At 32.7% G+C, this 24,986-nt stretch overlaps 1 protein-coding gene across 6 annotated transcripts in view; it reads right to left on the minus strand.

The window, feature by feature from the left end:
• Window positions 1–24,986, minus strand: part of AKAP7 (A-kinase anchoring protein 7) — a 154,800-nt gene that overhangs the window by 65,915 nt on the left and 63,899 nt on the right. For 5 of the 6 annotated variants that reach the window (XM_074309825.1, XM_074309824.1, XM_074309823.1 and 2 more), the window contains exon 6: window positions 23,527–23,639. In XM_074309825.1, coding sequence (XP_074165926.1) covers window positions 23,527–23,639 — 113 coding nt within the window. Of the gene's footprint in view, window positions 1–2,161; window positions 7,956–23,526; window positions 23,640–24,986 lie in introns of those variants that run through there. The other variant, XM_074309828.1, reaches the window with a different exon arrangement.

Genomic DNA, 24,986 nt, shown 5'->3' on the forward strand with positions numbered 1-24,986 from the left:
GAACTAGAGATCACTGAGATTGCTTCCAGCTCTAAATCACTGTTTGTATGATTCCCAATGTTCAATCATTTTCTATTGGTTCAACTCTTGGAACCCCTTTGGGATTTTCTTGGTAAACATACTAGAAGTTATTTGCCATTTCCTTCTCCAGCTCATTTTACAGATGAGGAAACTGAGGCAAACAGTATTAAGTGACTTGTTCAGAGTCACCTAGTTAAAGAGTGAGAAGCTAGATCTGAACTCAGGAAGATGAGTCTTTCTGATGCTGGGCCGGGCACTCTGTCCACTGCTCCACCTAGCTGCCCTCTTGATTCATGAAGAAGGTGGCAACTGAGCTAAACCTTAAAAGATGGATAGCATTCATGGTGGCATGAAGATGGTGAGGAGAAAGTATTACAGATGAAGAGAACAGAATGAGTGAAGGTACAGAACTACAACAATTAAGGAGATAGGAAAGCAACACATAAAAGAAGCAACAGGACTATTGGGGAAGTATACATAGTGTCATGGAAGACAAAAGAAAATTTTCCACTATCAAAGGCATTCAACATCACTAAATGCCACCAGAGAGTAGGAAGACTAGAAATGAGAAAAGATATCTGAATTGATTGACCTTTGAGATCACAATTTCTCACAAACAGTTCATATGATTCATGTTTGTTCAGGATTAAAGCCCTGGATCTCACCACTAGGACTACAGACTGAAATACTACACAGTTTTTTCCAACTATAATCTGTGGTCACATTCCTTTATGTAACAGTCTGAATTGGCAGTCTAGAGAAGCCTATGGTTTCCTTCCCAGAAAACTGTTTTTAAATACATAAAAGAAAATAGAAAGGAACCAATTACAATTTACAAAAGAAACCAATTGTATTGAAATACAATTTTAAAAGTTCACGAAACCATACAATAGAGTCCTGACCCTTTGTTACGATTCTTTTTTGGGATGCCTAATCTATTTTCCAGTTTTAGGCCAAGTTGTCTTATCCTGGTTCCTAAAAGAATAAGGTTTTTTTCTTGTTGTGCATCCCTCTGCCTGAATTTAGACAAAATGTCTTCTAGTGGATGCCTATTTTTCTGCCTTTTAATCTAAAACATAATAGACATTCTCTGTTCATTGATCTCCAGTTCTTTCTATAAATAGGCTATGTTTATAAAACCTGCATTCAGATATGCCAGTTTTGAATCTTCCTATAATTTCTTCCCTCTCATTTCTTTCTTTTTTTTCTTTTCTCAGCTCCTTTCCCCCAAAGCTTTGTTCCTAATCTAGTTTCTCTAGGTGCCTCCCACTCAGACAAGGTCCACTCAGTCTATTTCTCCTAATCTGAACACTAAAGTCTTTTTTGATAACCCTTTTCAGCAATTCAGCAGGGTTCATTTGTTACACATGTTAAAATTCCTAATAATTCATATTTACATTTTTATTGTTATTTTCTCTCCCTTCATCTGATATGTCTACCTTAAATTTATAATCATCAACCTATGAGTTTACAAGATAAAGAATTCTTCATACAGTTGTTTAAAAAATATTGAGTGATTGACTAACTAAATTTTCTGACTTCACCAATTATACCTTTTCTACCTTACAAATAATCCAAAGTGGCATCAAAATTACTCTTTTCACTTGATATTTTGATTATAACATGCTCCCTGAAACTCTCTACCGAATCCGCATTAGTCTGTATATTATGTACAGACAATTTACTTAGTCATCAAAGCCCTCCATCAGAAAAGTACATTGTTGAATATTTGACCATTCAATATTAGGTTATTTAGTAAAGCTTCCCCGAGATGGAAAATGCCAATCACATCCAGAGAGAGAACTATGGAGATTGAAGGTGGATTGAAGCATAGTTATTTTCACTTTTTTTTTCCTTTTTCATGGTTTTTTTTTCTTTCTGATTTTCTTTCACACATGACAAATATAAAAATATGTTTAAAGGGATTGCACATATTTAACCAATATCAGATTACCTACTGTCTTAGGGAAGGAGAAAGAAAGGGAAGGAAGGAAAAAATTTTAGAATACAAAGCTTCACAAAAATGAATGTTGAAAATTATATTTAAATGTATTTGGAAAAATAAAATTTAATTTAAAAAATAAAGCCTTCAAATCATTAGGGGGGGGGGAAATGGAAAGTTTTCCTGATTCCCCCTATCCCAAACAGATTTAATCTTTCCATTCTCCAATATTCTACTCTACTTTTTGGTTTTTTATGTTAGTTATCACAGTCTACATTTTAAAGTTATTTTGAATGTTTTATCTTCCAAATTTGTAAGCTCCCTGAACATAAGACTCATATCTTTGTGTTCTTTGTATTACCTCATTCCTTTCAGATTTTTGTAGAATTTCACCAGGAATATTTGAAAAATAGTTTAATATTGCTTGACCTACATTTCTTCTTTAAAGGAACTTATTTTCACATTTCTGAGGCCTTGAGTAAAGAGAAAAAAAGGCGTGTATTTTGTTTGTTTTACATCTTTCTTATCTGAAACAACCTTCCAAAGAATTCCCTTGATTTTGAAATATTCAAAATCAATTCAAAATAGGTATGCCTCTCTCCATGTTTACTTAGTATTCTAGCTATGCTGGGATTCATGAGAACAGCCCTTTTGAGTACATATTGATAATAGTTGCATTAGAAGTTTTGGGATACCAGAGAACCAAGACACTATAATGAACAGAGATGCTATGTTGGCAGACCTAATTACAAAAAAGAACTTGCATTCTCTTTTATTTTGCCATGGCAATGACTTATCTTCATATTCTTCATTTAGCCTCTCTTTGATGATTCTTTACCTTATAGTTCTCACTTTTCTTCTCTTTTTTCACTTAGTTGTCTGAGTACAACATTATGGTAGATTTGGTTGTTCTTAGATTTAGTGCTGTGGTTTTAAATATTTGACTGTATATAATCAAATCTTTCACCAATAACAAAGTTTAGTATTTTTATTTCTACTTGTTGTCTAGCATTAAGACTCTAATCTTGCATTAATATCTTAATGCAAATACTAATTAAAAGCTGAAAGTGGATCCCAATAACCTTCATCATAGTTTTGCTGTGCTAAAAAGGTTCTAGGTAATAACCCTCTAACAGAAAAAGTGTTAGGTATAGTTCAGAAATGCTAAAAAGGCACTGAGTCTATCTTGCCTTCTTAGAATGCAAGCTTCCAATGGGCATGGACAAAAACATTAAGAAGCCAGTATAGGTACACAAACAATACTTATAAGACGTATAAGTAAAGATTTAATAAATATTAATGGATGAGAATTTGGTCATGATATTGAATGAATGCATATTTCTATAGCTACAATTTTTTGAAATACTTATGATATTGAAAATGTTATTTTGCTCAATTGTCAATGACCCTAGTATAACAACACATTTCAAAATGAAAAACTTCCAAAAAGAACTATGTGTAGTAATAAAATGAGTCATTAAGAGTTATCAGGAAAAAAAAACCTGTCAAAAGTAAAATATGGTAAGATAATGAGCACAGGCTGCAATTAGGATGACAACATTGTAATTCACTCAGAAACACAAGCTTTTTACATTTTCCATCAACTCAAAAAAATACAGGCTGTCAACTTATGGTTTGCATTTACAGTATTTTTAAAAATTCTATAACCTAATTTAGTGAAAAAGGACAGAACAACTCAATAATCCATGAAATCAGTTTTATTCCATTCTTTAGATATCTATTGTCTTAAATGAATTTCATAAGTGGAAAGAACATTCAAAAGCATTAATAAAACAATCCAGATTATATTTATAAAATTCAATTCAATAACAACCATAGTTTCAATATTAGGTATAGTTCATGGACTATTCTATCCTTATTTTTAGTTCAATGAGTCTTAACCCAGAGTCTATGAACTCTTTTTTTCTAATATTTTAAGAACTTCACTTCAATATAAGTAGTTTCTTTTGTGATCTCATGTATTCTATTTTAGTTATTTAAAAATATTATCCTGGGAAGGCACTCATAGGTTTAATCAGACTGCCAGAAGGATTTATGGCACAAAAATGATTAAACCATGTCCTTCTACTTTTAGTTTAAAAATGTAATATTTACATTTTTAATTATCAAGTTTTTTTAAATTAATGTGGTTCCTGTACTTGCCTTCTCCAAGGAAAAAAAAAATTAAGCCCATAATAAAAAGATGCATAGTCAAGCAAAGAAAATCCCACTTTAGCTGTTCAAAAACACATTCCTCTTCCCTGTCAGAAGATGAATATTTTATCTTTATAACTTTGGGCCAGTGGTTCATCATTGCATTGATCAGAGATATAAAGTCTTTTAAAGTGTTTTTTTCTTTATAATATTATCATTGTATACAACATTTTATTTCTGTTTACCTTTCTCTGCATCAGCTCATAAATGTCAGGTGACAAATGGGAGGTGAGAATGTTTTCCTTAAAAGAGATATTAGGCAAAAATAACTATAGAGACAAAGTACTTGTTGCCTTCACAAAAGAAAAGCAACAAAAAATCCTAATTCTAATTCAATTCATAAAATTCTTCCCAGCTTCTTCTAAATGTGTTCATGTCATAATTTTTCATGGTACGGTAATACTCCATTACATACATATACCATAATTCATTCAAGGATTTCCCAATAGGAAGACAAATTTCTAATTTATAGATATCACAGAAAGAGCTGTTTTAAATATTTCTGTACCTATAGATCTTTTTTCTCTTCCTTTAATTTCTTTGGGGTAGAAGACTAGAAATGGTATCACTGAGTCAAAGGGTATATCAAGTTTAGTATTCTTCCAGGCAATGCTCCAAATTATTTTCTAGAAAGAGAAGCAATTCACCAGCAATGCAATAATATACACTTTGCCAAGAGCCCTTCCAAATCTTTAATTCTAAAGATTAATATGTATTCTTTTGATAGGGAGCCAAATAATTAAGATTTGATGGGCAAAAAAAGTTCATACCTCTCTTTCCATTCCCATTTATTAAATGTTAGAAAATGAAATCTTTGGCCCATGGAACTAACTTCAACTGGGTTGATTTTATGTTGCCAACCCAATCCATTCCAAGTTGAAACTCCTATTGTCAACATTCTTGATTATAAGTTTTACTGTGACCTTGGGTTAAAATTACTACCACTTAATACCTCAGTGAGAATTTTCAATTTTCCATAATTTCAGTGTTTCATTATTCTCTCAACTAGCATAAGAAAATGAAATTGTGGAACTATGCTCAAAAAATTCTCAAACTGTGCATACCCTTTGACCCAGCAGTGTTACTACTGGGCTTATAACCCAAATAGATCTTAATGGAGAGAAAGGGACCCACATGTGCACAAATGTTTGTGGCAGGTCTTTTTGTAGTGGCTAGAAACTGGAAATTGAATGGATGCCCATCAACTGGAGAATGGCTGAATAAATTGTGGTATATGAATGCTATGGAATATTATTGTTCTATAAGAAATGACCAGCGGGATGATTTCAGAAAGGCCTGGAGATACTTACATGAACTGATGTTGAGTGAAATGAGCAGAAACAGGAGATCATTATACATGGCAACAATAAAACTATATGAAGATAAACCCTGATGGATGTGGTTCTCTTCAACAATGAGATGATTCAAACCAGTTCCAATTGTTCAGTAATGAAGAGAATCAGCTACACCCAGAGATAGAACTATGGGAAATGAGTGTGGACCACAACACAGCATTTCCATTCTATCTGTTATTGTCTGCTTGCATTTTTGTTTTCCTTCTCAGGATTTTTTCTTTCTTTCTAGATTCTATTTTTCTTGTGCAGCAAGATAACTGTATAAATATGTATACATATATTGGATTTAACATATTTTAACATATTTAACATGTATTAAACTAACTGCCATCTAGGGGAGGAGGTGAGGGGAAGGAGGGGAAAAGTTGAAACACAAGGTTTTTCAAGGGTCAATGTTGAAAAATTATCTATGCATATGTTTTGTAAATAAAAAGCTATAATAAAAAAAATAAAATGAAATTATCTGATGGTGGGCATTTCAAAATGTTTAATGAAAATTTGATAAAAATAGTTTTATTATATGATAAAAGACTGCACCAATAATTTCATACTATTATTAATTACACTGAAAAGCACAACCTGAATCCCTGAATACTGCTTTATTGGCACAACTGTTACACCCATTCTAAAGCAACCAGTGATTTTTAAATTGTGCTTTTTTTGCCTCAGTTATTTATTACAGGTTAGATTATTATAGATTTAGGATTGCAAGATACCTTCATTTTACAGATGAAAAAACTTGGAAGTTTAGCAAGGTCTATTTAAATCCAACATTACAAAGATAGTAAATTGATTAAAACTCAAGTATTCCTGACCACAAGTCCAGCTCCTTCTCTACTATGCTATCCCTAATAACTGATTATATCCCAAGAACTTCATGAGGAAATTAATGCTAAAGAGAGCGAGTGATGAAGGAGAACCTATAGGGCTTGGCTTGAGAGAAGAACTTAATGAGGAAAGGCACAAATCCTGATTAGAATGATCAAGACAAGAAATGGTACTTGGACAACTCAGAATTCACTGATATCAAATCCAAAGACAGACTGAAAAGAAGGGAATGAAGCCTATTTATTATATCAAACAAAATCCAATTCAGAGAAAGATACTGCGGAGCTGATAGTCTGTGCTACCTGGATTCTCATGTGATACTGAAAGAATTATATGATAAACAGCAGGGTGAAATGGGAGAAACTGCTGTATCCTGGATACTTCTGTTCAAACATCATTCTTTGTCTAACCACTGGACTGGATTTTCTAAGTTGCAAAACTCTGAATCTTTTTTTTTTTTTTTTTTTTTTCCTGTCTTGAGGCTGGGATTAAGTGACTTGCCCGGGGTCACACAGCTAGGAAGTATTAAGTGTCTGAGACCAGATTTGAACTCTGGGGCTCCTGAATTCCAGGCTGTCCACTGCGCCACCTAGCTGCCCCAAAAACTCTGAATCTTTACCTAGAAAGCCATAAATATCACAATGCAGAAATGAAATTAAGGACAGTAATCAGAAGAGAGATAAACTGGGCAGATGGTGGAAGGAGAAAATTTGTTTTAGAACAGATTAAGTAGACTTAGGGATAGGAGATCTAACAAAGGAGAAATGAATCATCTTGATCAAGAATCTACCAAAATTATAATAGTTTCACATCCCTGAGATGGGATCAGATCTATGATAAAATTTGCTATACCATCACACAAGGCAGGAAAGGAAATAGTAGATATTGCAACAAGCCAGCCAATATCTCTATTGAGTCCCTGACTCAGACACTCCCTAAATAAGACTAGATACACTAGCAGATATGTATTGTTTGCTTATGCTTTTATTTCTATAGCAAAGCACAGTGCCTTGTAGTAAGCACTCGATAAATGCTTGATCATTCATTTACTCAGACACTGCACAGGAGTTCATTAGTCATTGGCCTATCTTGGCCAGACTCTACTGACTAGGCCACTTAACTACTCTACATTAAAAAGTAATATCTACTTGATCTGGGGTTAGTTAATCTTTTGGACTATAATAATGGAATTCCCTAAAATATGAGAATGAGAATGAGAATGCTGTACTCCCTCAAGATGTTTTCTTCATATTGAAAATAAAAGTAATAGAACAAAAAATGCTTCTCCTGTATTATATAATTTCTTCCCACAATGGTAAGCAAGACGAATTCTGTGGAGGAATGCTCTTCACCTTCTGACAGAAAAGTGATGGATTCAATAGAAAACAGCATGGGATAATTTTTCAAGTTGTCGTCTAAAATCTGCTTCTAGCATTTTATTAAATACATATTCAAATAACATCCAAAAGGATAAGTTCTCTATCTTGATGGTGCTAAAAATAAATTAGTACTGTAGAGGAAACTTTGATTAGAAGTCCAGAGATGGCCTATGTCTGCTTGCAATAAATGTATACTCCTGATAAGGTTCTGGAAATCTAAAAAAAAAAAAGAAATGTAACCTTCCCCAAGTCCTACAACACCATTCAGAAAAAGAAAAATCAGGTCATATAGAGATTGAATACTTTGTAACACATTCCTGTCTAATCCTCAGGTGTTTAGTTTACAGGGTCACTGGAGAGTATACCCAATCAATTGGTTCAATAACTATTAAGGAAATACAATGGGAGGAACTGCCCTAACTAGTGGCATAAGAAAGTATTTTTAAAAAAGAGTCATGTGGCTATTAAATGATTATTAGAGAATCCATAAATATAATCTCACAAATAGCTCTGAAGAAATTACTTTAACCTAGCATTAAATTTCACTGGCTTTTAAGTTTAATAAGCAACTAAAATACCTACTCTTTTACATATACAATTAACTATGGTAAAATAAGCTACTTAGTAATAAAAAGATTCCCCAAAATATTAATCATTGTTTTCAAGTTATAGCCAGAAATTTCTAGACACCTAAGTAAAGGGATAAGAAATGCCTTAGAAACATTTAAACAGTAGGTAACCAAATCACATGGGGCTGAAAAATATTGGAATAGTCTGCTGAGAAAGAATACAAAAACTCTTCCCTGGGAATATTTAAATTAAAGACAATTCTCTATCCAAAAGACTTTAACTATATTACTGCATGTAGGCAGGTACATGAGCTAATTATTCTTTTTTCCATTCTCCTATTCTGAATATACATCCGAAAAAAAGTATTTTACCTACTTAATTAAAGGTTAGTGTCCATTAAAAAATCTCAAACCCACAATTTTGTCATTTCCTTGTTAAATTACCACATAGAATAGCTTCAAAGACCAGTTTAAAAGTATTAATAGATGGACAAATTTAAGCCCATTTTCAACAACAAGGTATTTTGGTTCAATCTCTCCTCTCTGCCTTCATGGTTCCTCTATTCCTATCTTCTGCATGAAGCCTGTCCTGATACCCCCATTATTATTTATATTTTCCCTCTGAAACTTCCTTATATTTAGCTATTTGGTATCCATTTGTGTTTGTTTATTTTATATTCATGTTGTAAATACTTACATTTGTACTTCATTAAATGCAAGTTCCTAGGAAAAAATTTATAATCAAACAAGAGACAGAGAGCATTACAAAATATGAAATTGATAATTTTGATTATATAGAATAAAAACTATTTGCACAAACAAAACGAATGGAACCAAAATTATAAGGAAAGCAGAAAATGGTGATGGGGAGGAAGAAAGCTTATAAAGATATTTCTGATAAAGACCTCATTTCTCAAACATATAGACAACTGAATCTAATTTGTAAAAATATAAGTTATTTCCTAATTGATAAATGGTCAAAAGATATGAAGTTTTCAAGCAAAGAAATCAAGAATATCTATAATAATATGAAGAAAATATTCTAAACCATGTTTATTAGAGATATGTAAAACAATTTTGGGATGCCATCTCACACCTATCATATTGGATAATATGACAAAAAATGAAAATGTTAAGATTTTTGGAAAGAATATGGGAAAACAGGAACTTCAATATACTATTGGTGGAATTGTGAACTGATCCAAACATTCTAGAGAGCAATTTGGAACTATGTCCAAAAGTCTATAAAACTACATACCGTTTGATCCAGTAATACCACTGCTAGGTCTACATCCCAAAGACATAAAAAAGGGGGAAAGGACCTGCTATATAAAAATATTTACAGCAGCTCTTTTCTGGTGACTAAGAATTGGAAACTGGAGGGATGTCTATCAATTAGGAAATGACTAAACAAGTTATGGTATATGATTGCAAAGAAACATTATTGTGCTGTAAGAAAAGACAATAGGATAATTTCAGAAAAAAACAAGATTTACATAACTGGATGCAAAATGAATTGAACATAATCAAAAGAACATTTTACACATTAACAGTATTGTTTGATGAAGAATTGGAAATAATTTAGCTACTATCAGGAATATAATAATTCAAGAAAATCCCAAAATGGCTGTGATAAAAAAAATACCAACCACATCCTTATACTATTTGAAAACAGATTGAAACATCTTTATTTCATTTTTTGATTGTTTTTACTTTTATTAAAGTCTTCTTGTACAAAATGAGTAATATAGAAATGTTTTCTATAATTGTATATGAATAACCTATATTTGATTGCTTACAATATCAGGGAGGGGGACAGGAGGAATAGAATTTCAAACTCAAAAGTTTAAAAAAAAACAAATGTTTTAAAAATTGTTTTAACATGTAATGGGGGAGGGGCAGCTAGGTGGCGCAGTGGATAGAGCACCAGCCCTGAAGTCAGGAGGACCCGAGTTCAAATCTGGTCTCAGACACTTAACACTTCCAGGGTCACACAGACCCTGGGCAAGTCACTTAACCTCAATTGCCTCAGAAAAAAAGAAAAATTAAAAAAATATATATAAAACATGTAATGGGGGAAATAAAATACATACATATATACATATATATATATATATATATATATACGCACACACACATACACACAACACACACATATATTTAGTTCTTTGTGAGCAGGGGTTTTCATTTTTGTTGTTTCATTTTTCATTTAATTGTTTACTTTTTCTATTTATATCCCTACTTTACCACAGTGTTTGACACATATTAAATGCTAGGTTGGTCGACTTATTAAGGGTCCATGAAAATACAGTGGAAACTCCATAAGGACTGCTCTTGTCACTGTGAAAAATGTTTTCCCAATATTTTTGGTCTATTACTAATGGAAGATTTTACATCTACACTAAAGGTTATAGCAGGCAGTTCTTATTTTAATGTGAGTTCAATAAATCAGTATTTTTTTTCTTCGTTACACCAGAAAGAATATATCCTAAAATATTTAAGTACTTTTTGCATCAATCTTACCAGATTTATCAGACACAAAGCTCCTTATCTATTATACTGCTTTCAAAATTTACTTATTAAAATTAAGCACTCATAATAACAAATTATTTTTAAATATATCTAAGAGGGAAAGGGGGGACACTAAGCAGGATCATAGTAGTAAATTGTATTTACTCTAGATAGTGACACAATAAAAACAGTGTTGGAGTTCCTCATTATTCCTACCAGCTTCACGTTCACCTAAAGTTCTCAGTTTTAGGAAGGGAATTCCAAGGCAAATCTATGATTTCATTGTAATAGATATCATCTACCAATGCAGAACAATTCATGCCCTGCAACTTATAGCTTTATAGAATTGCTTGGGATACTGAGAGTGATTTTTTTAGGGCCACTCATTAAGCTAATAACAATAATGATAATGGTAACAACAGTTATCTATATAACACAAAGTACTTTACATGCTAACTCATCTGATACAACAACCCAAATGAGGAAACTGAGCACACATAAGTTAAATGGCTTGTCCATGGGCATACAGCCACAGAGTATCTGAGGAAAGGACCAAATTTAGGCCATTCTGATTCCAAGTTCTGTACTCAATTCATCTCCCTACCTGGTTCAGGATCAGGCTTAGAAAATGGCCTTATTCCTTGTCATGAAAAGGTTACACTAGTAGATGTTGTTGAGTATTCAGCACCTATTTTTGAGCTTGCCCTAAGCTAGTACACAAAGGCTCACCACCACAACTTCCCCTCAAAAAAGAGCCCATGCAAACTGAGTAGATCTACCCATAAATATCTGACAAAGTCTATAATGGGTCCTTGGTTAATTAATGATCATGACCCTTCCTCAGAGAACATTCTGTTATCCCCTAAATGTGAGGAACTTTAATAATTACCATTTTGTATCAAAATTGAAATGGATTTTTTACATATTACTAAAAAGTCTAAGAAAATGTCAAGTCAAGTCAGCAAGCATTTATTAAGTACCTACAATGTGCTAGGCACTGAAAGTTCTGGGGAGACAGCGAAGGATACAGTTTTGGATCTCTAAGAATTCAATCACACACAACAACAACACACAAACAACTACAGGCAAAGAAAATATATACAGGATAAAAATGGAGACATTAACAACAACTAGCATTAAGGGGAATTAGTAAAAGCTTTTAGTACAAGGTAGGGATGAGATGGAGCTCTGGGGCTGACGAGATTTTATAAGATGATAGATTAACCCAATAATAAGTTTCCTGGGACATGATAGAAAGATCTGAGAAGTCTCAGAATAGTAAGTTAATTCATTGCTCTAAAATTCGAACTTGCAAAGCAACTAATCTGCAATGAACAGAATTTTCCTTTTTTAGGAGTTTCCTCCATCAATGAAATCAAAAGTCTGGACCTACCACAACTATATATTTTTTAAAACCAAGTCCCTTCTCTTTCTCTCAAACTCTTTGATTTTCCAAGCCTAAGAAAATCTATTATTCTGAAATTGGCAAAGTCAACAAAAATGGAAAAATAAATGTTGAAGGGGCTATAAGAAAACAGATAAACTAATACGTTGTTCTAACTCTGAATTTGTCCAACTTCTCTGGTTAACAAAATAAAATCATATAAGAAAAAAAAAAACCACCCTTTGACCTAAAGATTTTATTACTTTAGAATGTAATGCCAAAGGAGTCATAGACAGGAAAAAAAAAAAAAAAAGGTTCAATATACATTAAATTAAAACCTTTTTATGATACAAAACAACATTGGTACTCCTTGAGTAGGGAATGTCTGAAGAAAAGGAAAATTCAAGAGAGTATTTATTTAGCAAGAGGGGAAGCTAGACAGTGCAGTGTATGGAGCATTGGGCTTAGAATCAAAAAAGGCTCCTCTTTGTGAGTTTAAATTCAGCTTGAGACACTTCCTAGCTGTGTGACCATGGGCATGTCACATAACGCTATTTGCCTCAGTTTCCTTATCTATAAATAAGCTGGATAAGGAAATGGCAAACCACTCCATTATCTTTGCCAAGAAAACTAACTGGGGTCACAAAAAGTCAAACATTACTGAAATGACTGAACCTTTAATAAGAAATGACAAACAGAGAGAAGACTCTGAGAAGATGGCAGAGTAGGTCAGAAAATTCCAAGCTTTTCAGACTTCCACATAAGCAATTGCAAATGGTGAACATAGAGTGGGAAAAAAAGGAAGTATTGGGGCAGAACTGGAGCCATCCTCCTGGGACAACCAAGGAAAGATAGAAGAATGGAGATTTGGCCCCATGAAGTCTAAACAACTCCAAGCTAGTTCCCCCCATTGAAACAGCAAAAAGAGAGTTCTGGGCTGATTGGTTGGGAGGTCCCCTTGGCCCCAACCACAAGAATTTTCACCTCCCAGACGGTGTGGGAAGTCAGGCATCTGAGCTGGGGAAGATTGAGGGAACCTGAGCTGATAAGGAATGGCAGGCCCATCTGTGCAGCTGAAATGTAGCTCTGGGGGAAAAGGATGCAACACATGCCTAGTGAATGCAGAAGCAGTGGGGCAGGCTGGCTGCAGGCACTTAACAGGAGAACTTTAAGAATAATTGGGCTACCTGAAAACTACAATAAAAAATAAAAAACTACAATAAAATTTAAAAATTTAAAAAATATACTTGATAATAATACAATAAATAATTAAAGAAAATTGTCCAAAAGGGTTAGAACAAGAACATAACCAAAGGCTACTTTCTTTGTCATATTCCCTAAATTGGGATACTGTATAGTTAGTATTTAAACAGTTTGGGTTAAACAGTCTTTTTACATGTTAACAATTTTATTTTCCAACTCTTTGGATTTCTCCCATCAGGATGGATTATAGCAGGCAAAATTACCTCCATGTATCCATAAAATCCAGGAGAAATCCCATAACTCAAAAAAAAAACAACATTAAAACTTTTTTTTTCGCACAAAATGTTCATTATTTTTGCACAGTTACCCTGCCTTATTGTCTAAATTTATCTAATATAGGTGTTGCATGCTTAAGACATACTTGCATAAAGTAATTTTCTTAGAAACATGGATATTTGCAACCATAGGTTTCAAAAGAATTCTTGCACATACTTCCTATTTTCTAGCATTCTCAGCAAGACTTTACCTATGTTAATTCCAAAGGCTTCTAATTTGTCTGCTAGTGAATTGATAACCAGTCTTACCTGCCTGTATATATTAGAGATTTCTGTGTTCATTGGAAAAAAGAAATCGTAAAATAAAAAGGAATTTGCAAACTTAAAAAAAGAAAGAAAGAAATTGGTGTTTTTCTGCCACCAAGTGTCAGCAAATAGTTCTAACCAACCAATTTACAGTGGGATTTACTGTAGAAAACAGAAAACCAAAGGTCTATTGTTTAAACTGAATGACAAAAATAAAACTATATGTCATATATAAGTATATAGCAAAATTTAAAAGTCCTTTTTTTCCTGTATACAAGTAGGAAAACAACAATGTAAATTATATTGACAATTAATTACAAGAAATTTGAGCTGATCTGATCAGACCTCAATCTAAAAGTTATTCCAAGTTTTCATTTCCTGACACATTAATCAGAACTCTGAAGGCTCAAGAATAATCGAAAGATGAGAATTATAATTAAAATACTCAGAGATCATCCAACACTGCACTCCCATCCTTTTCAATACGATATCCAACTAACTTAACATATCACCTTTTACTACCCGCCACTCTAGAATCTCATAAAACTAGAGGGCTCATTGTACAATGATATTCTAATATACTAAATGAACTTTCTAAATCACCTATCAATCACACAATCCTACAAATCAGTCAACAAGTATTTATTAAACTTATTATAACTAGTAAGTCTAGTTACCAGAGCACTCAAAAATGGTCAGAAGAAAACATAATTTCACTAATAACAAAATGTTTGATTTGTTCTCATAAAATTAGGTTACTCTAATTAAAGATAAATATAATTTTAAAGCTGAAGGAGAATTTAGTTGTTATTTGTCCTTTGTTTTTAAGTGGACCAATGACATACAGAGTGGTCTTAACTTGTGCATGATAATTCATTAAAGTGAAACAGAACTGTACAATGTGGTCAATCTCACTCTCTCTTCCTGAAGAATCATTAAAATTCTATGGCAAGACAAAAATTAGGATGACCACTGATGGCTTGGGATGCCAAGGATGATCTTAGCATCTTCAAGGCTTGACAAAGTTGTAAACACTCCACTGCACCACCCTTAGCCACTAGAAAAAGTGTTCTCATCCACCCATTCTGTGGAAACAGTCTTCACATGTTTGGACAAGCATTCCCTCAACTCACAGACAGGGTGGGTTGAGGCCTGTGAATTACACTCAAACTGGTTTAGTTCATCTGCCAAGGTGGTTTACGAAAGTATGACTATTGCACATATTACAGATCCTTAGAACCACAGGTGAGAGATGGATGAAAATGGACAACAAAGATGGAGCGGTTTACGAAAATATGGCTACTGCACATATTACAGATCCTTAGAACCACAGGTGAGAGATGGATGAAAATGGACAACAAAGATGGAGCCCTCACACCAGAGATGCCAGTCCTCCCTGAATATCCCATACAGCCCAATGAAGTTGAAAAATATTATAAAGGGCCAGTGAATGAAGATGAAGTAGAAGCAAGGAGAGTAATTTGGCTGACAAAGCTAGGGCAATAATGATAATAGAATCTAATGAAGACATTTTTTTTTAATGGATGGAAGAGTCTTGGGCATGTTTGAAGGAACCAGTAGATTAGGGAGAAGTGAACATTAGAAACAGGAAATTTGATTAGAGTTTCAATCTGCTGGAGAAGAAAGATTGGGATCACTACCAAATATGCAGGGAATGAATTTGGCAAAAAAAAAAAAAAAAAAAAAAAAAGAAGAAGAAGAAAGAAGAAAAAGGAAGAAGGAAGAAGAAGAAGAAGGGTTATCTTATCAGAGGAGAATTTAAATGAACATATAATGCTAAACAAAGTGCCCAAGAACTAGTTAACCATAGTTCAATATAGTAACAACATATTGCTTTGAGGAAAATTATAAATAGGAGGAAGATGGAGGATTCTGAAAGGATAGCAACCCAAATTTCCCCCATAAACAAAACAAAATTCCACCTTAAGGAATACAGACAAGTAAAAAAACCAAATCAGACTTGGGAAAAAACCAGGGTCCTCCTGGGTTTAACCACTTCTAGGCTAACTCTGTAGAAACAGCCAGTGGGAAAACCTGAAACTAGCTAGGTTTGGCTGAAGCCTCAGTCCAAACTACAGGAACTTTCTCCTCCTGAAGAGCCAAGGGAATCACGGGTTTGGGTCTTGGAAAACTGAGGGATCTCTGCTGATTAGGAATACCTAATTAGGGCCCACTTGGGCTACAGAGACATGACCCTGGACTAGAAGGAGCCAGCACACCTGTGAATGCAGTGAGGCAAGGATGTTGCTGGCTGCAGGTACTTGTAGGAAGAAGGAGCTCTTGGTTTGGGATTACACTAATAGTTCTCATTTAAAAAAAAAAAAAAAAAAAAGAACAGGTATACTATTACCATGGTAATAGGGGAAATGGGATTCATCTTCAGAGGAGGACATTGAAGTAAAAAAAGCTTCTACCCCAAAAAGTAACATGAAATGACTATCTGCCCAGAAAGGATTTATAGATGAACTCAAAAAAAGACTTTAAAAATCAAATAAGAGAGACTGAGGAAAAACTAAAAATTAAATAAATAAATTAGAGCCATTCAAAATAAAACAAGATTATGGGGGAAAAGTTAACCAACTGAAAAAAGGAGAACCAGAGTTTTAAAGAAGAAAATAATTACTCAAAAATTAGAACTGTGCAAGGAAATATTAGTGAAACTAACTATAAGAGACTAAGAACAAAACAAAATACAAAGAATGAAAAAATAGAAAAGAATGTAAAGCATCTTATAAGAAAAAATAACAAATTTGTAGAACAGATCAAGAAGTGAAAACGTAAGAATAATTGAACCATCTGAAAGTTGTGACCAAAAAAAAAAAAAAAAAAAAAAAAAGATCCTTTGCACAATAATGTAAGAAATAATAATCAAAGAACATTGTCCTGGAATGATAGAACATGAAAGGAAAATAGAAATACAAAAAAAATTTACTGAGCATCAACTCAAAGAAATCCTAGAAAAAATGCATAGGTACATTGTTGCTAAATTTCAAAACTCCCAAATCAAAAAGAATATTCTCTAAGAAACAAACCCAAAATTCAAATATGGTGGAGCAACAATTAGAATTATACAGGATTTATCATTTATTTTTATAAAAGACTGTAGGTTCTGGAGTAATATATCAACAATCTAAAGAATTAAACTCGCAGTCAAAAACATCATAACCAGCCAAAAAAAAAAGACATAATATTAAATGGGGGGAGGGGGGAGAGAAGGATATTTAACGAACTCATAAATTTTTAGGAGTTTGTCTCAAACCTGAACTCAATAGAAAATTTAACATGTAAGAGTCAACATCAAAGACTAATTTAAAGGAACCCAACAAGGACAAACTGTTTTATGTTATTTTTACATAGAAATGTAAACCATATATTTAAGATTTAAATCAGTAAGTGGGTAGTTCAAAAAGAAAGATTAGGGAAGAGTACTCTGGCACTGAAAAATAAAACTGTCTCAGAAACGGTAATAGTAATGATGTTATACAAATAAGTTGCAGAGGAAGAACCAACACAGAGGAGGCATTAGAGGGGAGAGGAGGACTGATAGTTCTAAAAAACTTATATTAGAAATGGATTAAATAGGGAGCAATAGATACGTGTGCGTGCACACACACACACACACACACACACACACAACACACACACAGAGTGAAGGGTACAATACCCTCCAAAATAATATTTTATTATTTTTTTGGGGGGGGATAAGATAAGGTGTGATATAGAATAGATTTATGGCAGTGGGACAAGGTGTGTAAATTAAAGAATCTTAGATTAGGAAAAAGATAAAGAGGGAGGGAAAGAATGGGGAGAAAAAATAAGGGAAGGATACATGCATGGAGGGAGGTTAAGAACATAGCAAGGCAAGTTAAAGAGTAGAATCGAAATTAGAAGAGTCAGCAGGGATCAGAAATAAGGTGTAAACACTATAATAAGGATCAGGAGTAGAATTTATTAGGAAAAAAAAGTAGGGCTAGTTATCATTCATCTCAGAGAAAGTCAAACTTCAAAATTCAATCAAGAGAGAAATCTGCATTATATGTCAACCATATTAATATTATTTTAGGTATGTATAAATGAGTATATGTATATGTGTGCATGTAGGTATGCAGGTAGATATATGTATGTGTGCATACAGATAAATATATATACATATATACACCTGTGGGGGGCAAGTGTATGTGTGTGGGGGGGTAGGTGTATTATGTGGGTATGTGTGTAAATACACACACACACACACACACAAATATGCCCTTCTAATGTACTAGTAAAAGACTAGCCCTCATAAAACCTGTAAAGAACTCAAAGCCATGATATAGGGTAACAGAAGATCTATACTAATAGGAATATAAAATTGTTATTCCATTAATACTATCTAATTCAATTCCATTTCAAGGACTATTCTGAAAGCTTTATGTGTTTTCTATACCTGCTTATGGACTCCCATAAGTCCTCTTGTATCTTTTGAGGAAAAATCAAAACTCAACTCTCCTGATACTAATATTTTACATTAAGTGCTTACACAAAAAAGCTGAAAACCCTGTTACCCAAATGGAATTATATATAACTATATATAAAGCATATTTGGAAATTTTCCAAAGTAAATTATAGGCACAATGGTTTGATCTTTTCATTCAACCTCAAAAACTAAACTGAACTTTGAGCCCAGAGTTTAGGGATCCTAGGCCACCAGTAACATGTATGTGCCACTATCTCCAATTGGTATTTAAAAGATTCTGAAAATGTAACATGTCAGAGGACTTGAGATAAGATGACCAAGGTTCAGGTCTTGTCAATAATTCTAAGGCTCAAGCAACTTTCCAAGAAAATAAGTAATAGACAGATTACAATGTGAATACAAGGAGGGAATTTTCACACTAACAAAATGATACATCCTTTATGTACTGACCTAACCTTTTTTTTTTTCTTGTACCCCTTTTACAATATAATGAAGCCTATTGATCCCTTCTCAGAAAGTTGTTCTTAAATGAATAAATAAAATACATAGGATTACAAAAGAAACTAATTGTGCCGAAACAGAGTTAAATTTTTCAAAAATAAAATAAGATCAGACTCGAGGTTAAAACCCAATAATTTAATGCAATGGAGTAGATTCTCTATGGAAGATTTTTAAGAGGACATGAACAAATAACATGTAGGTAAATAAAGTATGGAAATGTTATAATATGTTCTTAGGAAACAATATCCATATAGATAATATCACAGATTCATTTAGTTAACTAAGTTTATATTTTCATGATGTCAATCATTTACTTCCCCCAAAGATAGAAGATTAAGGACTTTCAAAATGCTGCTATTCTTAAAATTTTAAAGTATATTTTATATGAAAAAGGAAATAGCAAAACAGGGCAAAACTAGTTAAAATGATTTTTATAAATGAAGTGCTATTATCTGTAGTTTTTAATCATGATAAGAATCTAAAATTCTCAACAAATCCCAGGTTGGCTTTATTAAGGTTTTTGCCTCAGTAAGAATTGCTGATATGAACATGAAGAAAATTGCTTACTAAATGAGCAGGCAGTTTTAAATGCTGAATTGTGGATTCTGGAGTATTTTTGATAAATATCTCCAAAGGGCAATCTCGCTTCAAATTCAATATTCTTAAAAAAAAATTTTAAACCTAAGATATTGACACCATTAGTTTGTCTAGTCTGTCATTTAAGACAACTGGGAAGCGAATAATTCAATTGAAAGAAAAATGAGGACAATGAACAAAGGAGAAATCTGTTAGTCTGTTTTACTAAAGCATTCCTAATTGTGTAATATTATATCTTAGACAAATAATTTTCTATTATATACTATTCTAGAATCATATTTCTACTGTGCAGCACTCTAGAATAGTTCCCTTTACAAATAATTTATTTTTTTCATTTTTTTGTAAAGACAATATTTAAGGCTTTATTTTTTTAAGATAATCAAAAAGAGCTTGCATAAAGGGAACAATTTCTAATTTATTATGTACAATCTGCATTCCCAAAGCCCTTCTGTGTCCAAAGGTACCAAGCTGAAAGTTACATCAAAGTATGGACAAAAATTAAAGAGAACTCCTTATTAGGACAAATGTTCTTCATTTGCAGAGCTGTGAATCTGTCATTTAAAAAATACAAACTAGGTAGCCAACATGGTAGAGTAAGCAATAAATCACCATAATTCTGGAATATTTACTTCCAAGTAAACATAAAACAGCATCCCCAAATAAATCCTGAAACAATATAACTAGCAAGGAGACAAGGTGAAAATCTTTAAGCCGAGGAAAATTGGAAGATAGGCAAGAAAGGTCTATCTCACTCAGGCAAAAGGAGAGCATAGTCAAGGACAAAAAGGTCCCAGGAAGCCAGAATCCAGTTCTATCCCAGCAAACCAGGGGAGATTCCAAGCTCCAGTGCAGTGGGAATTTTTTTCCCCATTAATTCTCTTGTTATTCTTGACTTTTTTGTTCTTCCAGAGGAATTCTGTTGTTATTTTTCTAGCTTTTTAAAATAAATTTTGACAGTTTGATTGGTATGGCACTAAGTAAGTAGATTAATTTAGGTAGAATTTGGGTTAGCAGATAAACACTAACACCAAGACTTCCTCATTATGTACAGGGGAATGGGCAGACTCTAGCTCTGAGACTTCCAGGAGCTCCCTCATAGTCCCAGGCCAGCAGGCAAACTCCACTGGTCAAGATCTCCACATGCTCCAGTGTAGCTCTGGGTAAAGGGGCAGCCACCAGCAGCTAAAACTCCATGTGTTTCAGTGTGTTCCCAGGAATGGGAAGAAACACCCCACCTGCCTCATCATTCACCAGACTCAAACACTAGAAATAAAATTGACTCACTTCTCTATATATTTTAGAAATGAGGTCTTTATCAGAAACAATGACTGTAAAAATCGTTTCCCAGATCTTTGCTTTCCTTCTAACCGTGGCTGCATTGGTTTTGTTTGTACAAAGTCTTTTTAATTTAATGCAATCAAAATTATCCATTTTGAGAACAGCTAGATGGCACAGTGAATAGAGCACCAGCCTTGAAGTCAGGAGGACCCGAGTTCAAATCTGGTCTCAGACACTTAACACTTCCTAGCTGTGTGACCCTGGGCAAGTCACTTAACCCCAGCCTGGGGGGGGGGGGGAGAAAAAAATTATCCATTTTGCATTTCTTAATGTTCTCTACTTCTTCTTTGGTCATAAATTCCTCCTTTCTTCAGAGGTATGACAACTAAACTATCCTTACTCTCCTAATTTGCTTATAATATCACCCTTTATGCCTAAATCATGAACCCATGCCAACTTCATCTTGGTATGGGATATGAGATGTTGGTCTATACCTAGTTTCTGCCATATTATTATCCAGTTTTCTAAGCAATTTTTGTCAAATAGTGAGTTCTTATGCCTGAAGCTGGAGTATTAAAGTTTAATCAAACACTAGATTACTGTGGTCATTGAGTTCTGTATCTTGTGAACCTAATCTATTACAATAATCAACTATATTTCTTAGCCAGCACCAAATGGTTTTGATGACTGCTGCTACAGATAGTTTTAGCTCTGGTATGGCTAGACCATTAATTCTCTTGATATTCTTGACTTTTTTGTTCTTCCAGATGAATTTTATTGTTAGTTTTTCTAGCTCTCTAAAATAATTTTTGATGGCTTTATTGGTATGGCACTAAAAAAAAAATTAATTTAAGTAGAATTGTCATTTTTATTACACTAGCTTGGCACACTCATGAGCAATTACTACTCCCATTTAATTTTTTTCAGAGTTCTACCATGTCTAAATCTTTCTAAAAGTCTGTTCATTTCCTTAACTTCTTTCTTGTTTATTTCCAATTGTTCAGATCTAATTTTATTTGTGAAAAGTATTTTGTAATTGTATTCATATAGTTTCTTGTTTTGGTAGGTAGACTCCCAAATATTTTATACTGTCTACAATTATTTTAGATGGGATGTCTCTTTCTATCTCTTGATGTTGGGCTTTGTTGGTAATATACAGAAATGTAATTTTGCTAAAGTTGTTCAATTGTTTCAAGTAGTTTTCTAGTTGATTCTCTAGGATTCTCTAAGTTTACCATCATATCATCTGCAAAAAAAATGAGTTGTTTCCTCATTGTCTAATGTAATTCCTTTAATTTATCTTTCTTCTCTTATTGCTTCAGCCAACATTTCTAATATAATACCAAATAATAGGGGTGTTAATGAGCATCCTTGTTTTACCTCTGATCTTATTCAGAATACTTCTAGCCTATCCCCATATATGTAATGTTTGCTCATCGTTTTAGATATCATATCAGCTGCTTATCATTTTAAGGAAAACTCCATTTATTCCTATGTTCTGGGTTTGCTTTTTTTTTTTTTTTTTTAAAGAATGGGTGCTATATTTTGCTCAAAGCTATTTCCATATCTATTGAGATAATCATATGATTTTTTTTTTTTTGTTACTGAAATGGTCAATTATGCTGATAGTTTTCCTGATATCGAACCAGCTCTACCTTACTAATATAATTCCATTTGGTCATGTGTATTATCCTGATACAAACTTCTCTAATCTTTTTGGTAACAATTCACTTTAAATTTTTACAAAAATATTCATTAGGGAAATAGTCTATAGTTTTCCTTCTCTGTTTTGGCTTTTCCTGGTTTAGGTATCAGCACCATATTTATATCATAAAAGATAGTTATTAGGAGTTTTCCTATTTTTCCAAATAGTTTTTTATAGTATTAGAATTAATTGTTCTTTAAATATTTGGTGAAATTCATTTGTAAATTCATCTGACCCTTGAGATTTCTACTTGGGGAATTCATTGAGAACTCGTTCAATTTCTTTTTCTAAAATGGGGTCTCTGATAAAGGTCTGTATCACAAAGAGATCCTAAAAAAAGAGAAAGGATCTATATGTCCAAAAATATTTATAGCAGCCTTTTTGTGGCATTAAAATATTGAAAACTGAGAGGATAGGGAATGGCTAAACAAGGTGTAGTATATGAATATAATAGAACGCTGTTTGCAACAAGAAATTATGTACAGGCTAATTTCAGAAAAACCTGGAAAGACTTGTACAAACTGATACAAAGAAAAATGATCAGAACCAAGAAAACACAGTACACTACACTATCACTAACATTTTGTGATGATCAAATATGAATTACTTGACTCTTCTTAGCAACACAATGATTCAAGAAAAGTTCACAGAAGCTATGATGAAAAATGCTGTCATATATCCAGATGAAGAGCTGATGGATTCTAAATGAAGATCAAAACATGCTTTTTTTTTTCTTACTTTAGTCTTTTCCATGTTTTTTTTTCCTTTTGATCTGTTTCATCTTTCATATCTGTCATTAATATGGAAATGTTTTATATGATAACCTTATATCATATTGCCTACCATTTTCAGAAGAGGAAAGGGAAGGGAAGGAAACAAAAAAAGCTAGAACTCAAAACCTTATGAAAATGAATGCTAAACATTTGTTTTGGTTGGGAATAATAATAATTGATGGAAATATTTTTAAAAATACAAACTCACCTTTCTTCTGAGCTCCGGTGATTTTGATAGTTTCATGAAGGTCAAATGGGGCTTGAAACTTCTGTTTTCTCCTGCCATGATACCCTTTTTTTGAAATGTTCTCTTAGCTACTTCTAAAAAATACAAAAAATTTTATCAATTGTGTACACATTTACTTCTTGTGAGACAAGGAAGAGATTCTGAAAAATTATTTTCTATTTCTGGTTAAATTAAAAGTAATATCTAAATAGTATTATAACTTAAATTTTATATGTGACAAGAAAATTTCATTCTGATATTTGTAAAAAGCAAAGAAACAATTATTTTAAAAGCCAACTGTCTACATAATTAGTTGTTGGGTCAATATCATGACTAACTAAACTGAATGAAACAGTACACAATTTATGTTTTTGTTTTATATTTATCAAAAAGATTTTTCTAGAAAATAACATTTTAAAATTGGCATAAAATTCCAATATTTTGTGATAAGAGGAAAAAAAGATTATGAATTTTTTAAAATGGCAAAATATATAATATACATATACCCATGTAATATTATCCTAGTACAAAATTACCAATGAATGTTGTTCTGCTGCAAAGTAAAAAAAAATTGCCTTGAAAAGTTTCTAATTCTAAGTATAAAAAGAAAAGTTTGGCAAACTAAATTGAGTCTATCTACAATTAGCTGTATAACGGTGAACAAGTTTTTATCCTATATTAGTTTTCTCATCTATAAAATTGGGCAGCTGGAGTATGGTAAGATTTTTCTTAGCATTAACATCTATGCTGTTTTAAACAACATTTTTATATCTTATTGAAAAATAAAATGTATCAATAAGTTTAAATTTCTACATGAACAGTGAAGAGAAACATTTTAACATATATAAGACATACTCAAAATCTTAGTATAGTTTTAAGTTTAATTGCTTTACACATACTAAATGTTATAGGACATCTATCTGTATTAACTCTATGATCACTGTCTTGAAGAGCATCTTTGCAGTCAAATAAACCATTGTCTTACCTGTAAAATTTCAAATAACCAACAACTTATTCATTTTTTTGATATGAATGATTATTTCACTCAGAAAATAATAATTCCTTTAAGTTGCCTATATTTAGCATATAATAGGAGCTTAATGAACACTTATTGATTGAATTACATAGTAAAGAGGTTGGCCTAGATGATCTAATAGCCCTTCCGTGTCTAATATTCTATAATTCTACTATGAAAGTTAATTTCATATTAGAAAATAACCTATACTAATAGTTTTGGGGAAAGTTACTGTTTTATTTTAAGAACTGAGATCACAATGTCCAATTTCCCCCATTACCTGGTCACATATCTTTTACAAGAGTATGTAAAGTAATAATCAATCAACACTTATTATCAATAAATGATAAGTCACTATGGAAAGAAGTTAAAACAACTCCTAGACTGAAAGAAGTTATACTCAATAGAAGGAAACATGTATACATGT

Source organism: Sminthopsis crassicaudata, chromosome 4 (genome assembly GCF_048593235.1).
Source record: "Sminthopsis crassicaudata isolate SCR6 chromosome 4, ASM4859323v1, whole genome shotgun sequence".
Classification (NCBI taxonomy): Eukaryota; Metazoa; Chordata; class Mammalia; order Dasyuromorphia; family Dasyuridae; genus Sminthopsis; species Sminthopsis crassicaudata.